Consider the following 8641-nt stretch of genomic DNA (forward strand, 5'->3'; position numbering starts at 1 on the left):
GCCATCACATCAGGATGCTGCGGTGCCTAGGATGGTGGGATCCCCACACCCTTGTGGAGTGCTTAGTGTCTTTTCATAGGTGTGGAAGGATGAGGTTGCCTCTGAAGTTTACTGATCTCAGTTGAATCTGGAATGATGTTTAAAATCTCCAGGTCAAAAAGGAGGTTCAACCTTCCTAAAGACCCTCGAGCTGGGCTGGGTAATCTAGAAATTCTTCCAAACCCTGAGCTCAGCTCAGGTCACAGACACTTATCAAACTTGGTGTTGTCCTTCCTGGCTGCGCCTCCCTGGGAAGGAGGGGCCCCCGCAGCAGCAGAGCCCACGTGATGTAGGGAAATCAGTCAGAGCGCCTGATTCCGAGGGAGAAACCAGCTCAGCTCACACACCAACCTATGAAAATTCTTTATTGTTAATTTCTTTCTCCAACAGATATATTTTTAGTTGAAATATGAAGCCACAGCAACACTTTGACTTTTCCTCTTCAGAAGATGAGACAGGCCGGGGTCGTCATTGTTACAAAAGCAAGGCCTGTGATCGTGACAAGGACAGGCTAGGGCAGAGACCACACACTCAACCAGGTATCCACCAGGTGTGGGCCCTTTATAGGAGCTACTGGTACAAAAAGGGGGCAGCCAGCAGTGTGGCCTTGACACCTGACTCCAGGCACGACGACCTGGAGGAGGGAGACAAAAGAACTCACCTTTCCCCAGGGCCTCAGTCAGACCTCCAGGCCGCTGAGCTGGGAGAGTGCGTGTGTGTGCACGTGTAAATCTGAGTGAGAACACGGGTGTGCTCACTCACACAGCACACGCACGCATGCGCTGCCCCTCCTGAGAAGATGCTCTCAGGTCCCTGCCAGGGTAGGGTTGTAGCTGTGTTCCCCACAGCTGACTGTCAGCTGACCAGGGCTAGGGGTGAGTGCACGGTGGAGGACAGAGGGTCTTAGCCTGATGCTCGATCTGGGACAGGCTGATGGTGCCAGAGCACAGCGTGAACCACCCACTGACCATGGGGCTCTCCAGGGCTCGGTCATTTGGCTCCTGTGCACTTCATGACACTCAGGAGCCCCTATGGCCCGAGCCCCAAACCCCAAGAAAGGGGAAAGATTTGGTTCTGAGAGGGTGCCCCTGGCTCTGGGCAGGGGCCTCAGCATCTACCAGCGTAGGGGAGGGTGGCGGCCCCCTTCCTGAGGACTGCATCTTTCTCCAACCCCTCTCCCCGGATCCCACACCTGCCAGTGATCCAGGGAGACAGGAGGACCACCTCCCTCCCAGGGAAGGCGGTGGCAGGTGGGAGGACTTAGGGTTCCTGCAGGAACACTAGACCCGCCCCTCACCCCCCACCTCCAGGGCTGCCATTCTGAACTGAGTTTGCCAATTCTGGGCCTGAGTTTGGCTTAAGGGCCAGTCGAAGGGACTTGCTTGGTGAAGGCCCAGCCAGATGTCCCAGTGGCACTTCATAAACAAATGACACTGTCCCTTCCAGGCTGACCTGGAGAGAGACCCTTCCAAAGGCAGTGGAGTGGAGGGCATGGGCCTCCAATGACAGAACTCCAGTGCTGGCCAGAACGTACTGCGCTGGCAGCAGACAGGTGGGAGCCTGGCTGGGGTAGGTCAGGGGTTGGTGTTTAGAGCTGGAGGTCTCCTGGGCCTTGTGAGCCAAGCTGGGGCTTTTATGTGGGTTCTGGGCTCCCAAGCAGAGACCTCTGCTAGATGACCTCCAGAGCCTTTTGGGGTCTCACACTGGGAGAAGCTCCTCCCCTTTCCAAGAGGACCCCCAGAATGAGGCCTCAGGAAGTGGTACACAGAGGGATGGCCAAGAGGACAGAGCTGGGTAGTGCGCCTCTGCTGGGCCCGGCCCGGCTGGTGGGGCCTGGACGGTGTCTCGGCAATCCCTTTCTCACCAAGGAACGCTGGCTGGTTGCCAGCTCATGCAGGCAATGCACGTAAACCCCGCCTAACGGTTACCTCTAGGCTCTGGGCTGTTTGGTTCAAGACGACACAAAGCTCCTCGGGGGCCCAACTTTCCAGCTGGTCAGGGTCCTTGGGATCACCTTGCTGGTGGAGGCAGGTGCACTCATTAAAGCAAATGTACTCTCCAGGTGGACCCTCAGGCCCAGAGCCGGCAGCAGAGGGGGGTGAATCCATGGCAACAGGAGTCACGGGTGAACCAATGGGAAACCAAACACACGCACCGAAAGCCAATCAAACACAAACCCCAAATGTGAAGGCAGCAGCAAGTTCTTTGTGTAATAAATATTGCAAAGCGCACTTGGTTTCTTTTCAAGTCAAATATAACGACTAATGTCCCAGACCCTGTTTTCTGCATTCAAAATAGGGAAGCCGTTGATATCACCAGAACACCTGCAGCCAATCAAAGAAAAAACCGTTTCCCATTAACCAGCCAATCACAGTCCCTTTCCAGTTTAAGCAGCCAATCAGACCTCTTCACATTTCTAAAAAATGACCTAACTAAAGCACCAGAGCTCGGAGAGCTTCCAGGGAAGCCAGATACCGAGGCGCAAATTTTTTAAAAAATAAGAGTCAGAAATAAAAATAAAAGGTTTCTGTTGGTCAAGATTTAAAAAATAAAAAAGTTTCTTCCTGCAGCCAATCACAAGTCCATCCCTTTAAGCCAATCATAAACGCACCACTGGTGTCTCCCTTAATGCCAGCCCCACTGAGTAGCTGTGAGGTGGGATGGGGCAGGGCAGGGTTGGGTAGGGGAAGTGGGAGGTGGGGCAAGGGGGTCTGCTGCCACTCAGCTGGCCCAGGAGCCACATAGATCTCTTGGCCCTCAACAGCATCCAGGGTGTTCCAAGGGCTTTGCAGCTACTGCCTCCGGTCTTCCGTCTCCGACCTGGAAAACGCCATCACCACGTCCTCTGCACCTGCAGATAAGGGGACAAGGATCGCTGATGGGGCTTCCAGCATTGGCTTGTGAGCAGGACAAGCAAGGAGGCTGTGGCCAAGCTAGAGCTCCCGTCCACCAGGATCGCGGCACTTTCCTAGGACAAAGTGCTTCCGAGGAAGTCTTCCTCCCCTCTGGTCTTCCCTGAAGCCTGGCTGGGGACAAGGCCTGCAACCGGGCTACAAGGCAGGGCTGCCAGGGTGAGACTCAGAGGCTTGCTCAAGTCTACACAGCTGACAGGTGAGCCATTATGAGGCCCCAGGTGACCTGGAGCAGGGCTCAGCTCTGCTCACAGCCCTTGCTCCTGAGTTACCAAAGCCAGAGGCGGGGTGACCCCTGGGAACCTCCCTCTTTCTTCTCAAGACTCACGTCTTGATGCCTTCAGAGGGTCTGGCTCACTGTAGTTTTAAATAGCCATTCCTCTTTGCAGCAGCTTCTCCTTCACCCAAACCCAACACCTCTTCCAAGGAGCATGGTTGGGCCCATGTCCAGCCTACTGTCCACCTGGCTCTGACTGAGACAGATATGCCCACAATCCTTCTTTTTCTTTTTTTCTTTTTTGAAACGGAGTCTCGCTCTGTCGCCCAGTGTGGAGTAGAGTGGCGTAATCTCGGCTCACTGCAACCTCTGCCTCCCGGGTTCAAGCGATTCTCCTGCCTCAGCCTCCTGAGCAGCTGGGATTACAGGCTCATGCCACCACACCTGGCTAATTTTTTTGTATTTTTAGTAGAGACGGGGTTTCACCATGTTGGTCAGGCTGTTCTCAAAACTCCTGACCTCATGATCCACCCACCTTGGCTTCCCAAAGTGCTGGGATTATAGACGTAAGTCACCATGCCCTGCCAATCTTTCTTTTTCTTCCTTTCTTTTCTTTCTTTCTTTTTTTCTTTTTTGAGACGGAGTCTTGCTCTGTCGCCCAGGCTGGAGTGCAGTGGCGCGATCTCGGCTCACTGCAAGCTCTGCCTCCCAGGTTCACGCCATTCTCCTGCCTCAGCCTCCTGAGTAGCTGGGACTACAGGCGTCTGCCACCATGCCCAACTAATTTTTTGTAGTTTTAGTAGAGATGGAGTTTCACCATGTTAGCCATGTTAGCCAAGATGGTCTCAATCTCCTGACCTCGTGATCTGCCCTCCTCGGTCTCCCAGAGTGTTGGGATTACAGGCGTGAGCCACCACGCCCGGCCATCTTTCTTTTTCTTAATCCTGAATTTGAGATTCTGGCCCAGGCACTTGTGAAATCACTTCTTTTGTCTTGTTCTCCAGAGGACAGGTTCTGATGAGCGGCCAGGAAAGGTAGTGGCAGGAGGGCAAAGCTCGAAATGCTGACCCGCTGCCCACACCCACAACTGCCTGGGGAGGAAGGGGCTGATATGGCTGGGGAGGGGCTGTGGGCCAGGAGGTGACCTGCAGGGTCTCACCCTGACTCCCTGATCTGGTCCTGCTACTCTCACCCCCTTTGTAAAAGGGCAGATCTTCACTTTGCCCCAAAAAGTACCAGTCTGGCTGCCCGTGGTCTTTCTGACATCTTGTCTGTACTACTGCAGGCATTCTCTCTGGGAGGGGGTGGATCGGAACAGGAGAGACAGGAAAGGCCACCTGAGGGTGGGCCAGTGTAGGGGGTGTGAAGCGAGGCTCCTGGCGTGTGAAATGGAGTGGCAGAGTGAGCTGGCCCCCACTCAGTGAGCCGGGTCTCCCCCACAGCTGGCATGTAACGACCTCCTTCCAACGGCTCTACCAAGAGAGGGAGGATGCACCCAGTTGTCGGGAGGGCCAGAGACGGAGGGCCCAAATACAAAGATGCAATGACAAGACACACCTTCTACCTGGCACCAGAGCACCAAGGTGCTGCTAAGGGAATGAGCCTTGTCACCTCCCACCGCCAGCCCGCCTTCATGGGGTTCTGGCTTTACCAGCACAACCTCCATTGCTCAGAAGGGAAATAAGCATCTAGAAGAGGGCACGAGTGGTCTGGCCTCCTGGGATGGGGCTCCCTCATTTGGGAAGCCCTATGAATCCTTCCCCTGTCTTCTCAGGAACATTCTGTTTTCGCCTGAGCCCTAGGACCACGCAATATCACTGCAGGCAGAATTTTCCTAGCAACCACAGAATCCAAGATTACATCATCCCCTGCATGGCAGCTCAGTTGGTTACCTAACAGATGCCGACTTTTCCTGAGTGCTGCTTGCCCAGCTTGCTAATCAGAAGGGGGCTGGCAGGAGTCTGTGAAAGGGGAGTTGTCAGCAGAAGATGCCTTAGTGGCAGTGATGGTGGCAGCTCGCTCGCTCCTCTCCCTGCCTGCCTCGTGGGCTTTCGCTCAGGGACCTTGGGCCTCTTGGTGAGCTGCAGGCGCAAAAGTAGCATGGGATGCCCAAGGAGGGAATGGTGCGTCTATAAAGGGAATGGGCCATTAGCTCCTCGGAGGAGCCCAGACCTGGGGACCAGGACTCCTGACTCCACAGCCTTCCCAGTGTGTGTGCCTGTCCTGCACTCTGAGGGTGGGAAGGAAGTAATCTTCTCCAGGTCACACAGGGACTCTGATGGCTATTTAACAAGACAATTGAAGTAAAGGATTTGCAAGAGTCCTACCCTTCCCACACTGCCAGCTGCCACCCTCGCCCTGGTGGCATTTATAGAGCCTCCCACTGTGCTGCTGGAGCCCTGCAGAGAGGAAAAGGCCTGCAGAGCTGCGGCCTGTCTGTGCTCTCTTCTGTTCCTTAAGGATGTTTTCCAGGCTCTACCACAAGGATCTGCTTTCCTTTGGGACCAAAAAGAAGGCAGGCTCTCAGTTCTTCCAGAGCATTCTCTGACCTATACTTGTCACTGGTCGGCCAGGTATTTGTCATTCAATAAGGTCTAGCCATGAACCTGACAGGCTTCTGGCTGAGGACACTGGTCCCCTTTTCCTCTTCTCTATGAAATTTGGGCCAGTAAGCGAATAGGGAGGGTGAGCTGTTACATTATGATCATGACTCCATCCCTCTGAGCTGGAGTTTTAGAGCCAGGAGGGACCTCAGAGGTTGAGTCCTACAGTCTTTCCTTTGAAGGCCAACATATGGCAGCTCCCTCAGGTATTCTCACTGTCTAGATGTACTGCAAAGAAGGCAGCAGGCCAGCCCACTGCCTCCAGGCTGCCAGCTGGGTTTCCTATCCTGTTTTACAGATGAAGCTCTGTCTTCCCCCTTGGTACCTCTGCTGACACTGTCTGAACTTGAGCTCAGAGCTTCTATTTGTCCCTTCCCACTAGATGCAGGTGAGCATAGGAGGGAAGAGATTGATCTGTCTCTCCTGTTCCACACTCTAACACATTAAAAGATAAGGATAGCCAAAACCCGATGATAGGATCATAAGAAAAGAGAAATACAGATGAGTATCTCACGTGAATATCGATGCAAACATGCCCAACAAAATGCTAGCAAACTGAATAAACAACACATAAAAAGGATTCTATACCCTGACCAGGTGAGATTTATCCCAGGAATGCAAGGTTGGTTTAACATCTGAAAATCAATGTATCAATAGAATAAAGGACAAAAACTACACAGGAAAAGCAGCTGATGAAATCCAACATAATAAAACCACTCGGCCGGGCGCGGTGGCTCAAGCCTGTAATCCCAGCACTTTGGGAGGCCGTGAAGGCGGATCACGAGGTCAGGAGATCGAGACCATCCTGGCTAACCCGGTGAAACCCCATCTCTACTAAAAATACAAAAAACTAGCCGGGCGAGGTGGCGGGCGCCTATAGTCCCAGCTACTCGGGAGGCTGAGGCAGGAGAATGGCGTAAACCCGGGAGGCAGAGCTTGCAGTGAGCTGAGATCCAGCCACTGCACTCCAGCCTGGGCGACAGAGCAAGACTCTGTCTCAAAAAATAAATAAATAAATAAAATAAAACCACTCAAGGCTGGGCGTGGTGGCTCATGCCTGTAATCCCAGCACTTTGGGAGGCAGAGGTGGGTGGATCACTTGAGGTCGAGAGTTCGAGACCAGACTGACCAACATGGTGAAACCCCGTCTCTACTAAAAATACAAAATTAGCCAGGCATGGTGGCGCATGCCTATAATCCCAGCTACTCGGAAGGCTGAGGCAGGAGAATTGCTTGAACCTGGGAGGCGGAGGTTGCAGTGGGCTGAGATCGCACCATTGTACTCCAGCCTGGGTAACAAGAGCGAAACACTGTCTGAAAACAAAACAAAACAAAACAAACCCCTCAACAAACTAGAATAGAAGAGAATATCTTCAATCTGATAAAGGTCATCTATGAAAATCCCACAGCTCTTATCATATTTGTGGTGAAAGCTCTCCCCTACCAAAATTATGAACAAGAAAAGGATGTCCGCTTTCACTGTTCTTATTCAATATTGTCTTGAAGGTTCATTCCAGGTTAGGAAAGTTAAGAAAAAGAGATAAAAGCCACCCAGATTGGAAAGGAAGAAGTAAAACTATCGCTATTTGTAGATGACATGATCTTATATGTAGAAAATCATAAGGAATCCACTAAAAAAAATTTTTTTTTTTTTGAGACAGGGTCTCACTCTGTCACCCAGGCCAGAGTACAGTGGCATAATCTTGGCTCACTGCAACCTCTGCCTCCCAGGCTCAAGCAATCCTCCCACTTCAACCTCCTGAGTAGCTGGGACTATAGGTGCATGCCACCACATCTGGCTAATTTTTGTATTTTTTGTAGAGATGGGGTTTTGCCATGTTGTCCAGGTTGGTCTCAAGCTCCTGAGCTCAAGTGATCCATCCCCCTTGGCCTCCCAAAGTGCTGGGATTACAGGCTTGAGCCACTGCACCTGGCCCACTAAAAAAACTATTAGAACTAATAAACAAGTTAAAGGAATAGGATACAAGGTCAATCTACAAAAATCAATTGTATTTTTATACACTAGCAATTAACAATCTGAAAGTAAAATTAAGAAAATGATTCCACTTATAATTGCATTAATAATAATAAAACAGGAACAAATTTAACAAAGTGCAAATTTTTGTGCTTTGAACAGTACACAACATTACTGAATAAAATTCAATACATGATCCCTATCAAAATCCCTTTCTTGGGGAGATTTTAAAAACTGCCTTTTTTTTTTTTTGTAGAAATTGACAAGTTGATCCTAACATTCATATGGAAAGGCAAGGGACCCTGAATATCCAACACCACCTTGAAAAAGAAGAACAAGTTGACTCACACTTCCCGATTTCAAAGCTTACTACAAAGGCAAGGTCAATGAGACTGGGTGGTACTGACATAAGGACAGACATATAGATCAGTGGAACAAAAATGAGCGTTCAGAAATAAACCCTCCGACTATGGCCAGTTGATTTTTGACAAGGGTGCCAAGGCAATTCAGTGGGGAAGAACTGAACTAATGGATGCTGGGACAACTGGATATTCACATGCACAGGATGAAATTCGACCCTTACCTTGCAGCATCTACAAAAATTAACCCGAAATGGATAAATGACCTATATATAAGAGATAAAGTTAGAAAAATCTTGGAAGAAAATATAGAAACCAATTTTCATGACCTTGGGTTAGGAAATGATTTCTTTTTTTTTTTGGACAGGGTCTTGCTCTGTCGCCCAGGCTAGAGTACAGTGGTAAAATCAGCACTCACTGTGCAGCCTTGACCTTCTGGACCCAATCGATTCTCTCACCTCAGCCTCCTGAGTAGCTGGGACCACAGGCGCACACTGCTACCCCCAGCTAATTAATTTTTTTTGGCGGAGGTGGGC

At 51.0% G+C, this 8641-nt stretch overlaps 1 protein-coding gene across 2 annotated transcripts in view; it reads right to left on the minus strand.

Annotated features, from left to right (window-relative positions):
* Positions 1-387: 387 nt before the first annotated feature.
* The window catches only part of CTNNBIP1 (catenin, beta interacting protein 1), a 35897-nt gene continuing 27643 nt past the window's right edge, over positions 388-8641 (minus strand). For both annotated transcript variants that reach the window (XM_011935776.1, XM_011935777.1), the window contains exon 5: positions 388-2890. In XM_011935776.1, coding sequence (XP_011791166.1) covers positions 2832-2890 — 59 coding nt within the window. In that variant the 3' untranslated portion in view covers positions 388-2831. The remainder of the gene's footprint in view (positions 2891-8641) is intronic.

Source organism: Colobus angolensis, unplaced genomic scaffold, assembly GCF_000951035.1.
Source record: "Colobus angolensis palliatus isolate OR3802 unplaced genomic scaffold, Cang.pa_1.0 Scaffold149, whole genome shotgun sequence".
In the NCBI taxonomy this organism is placed as follows: Eukaryota; Metazoa; Chordata; class Mammalia; order Primates; family Cercopithecidae; genus Colobus; species Colobus angolensis.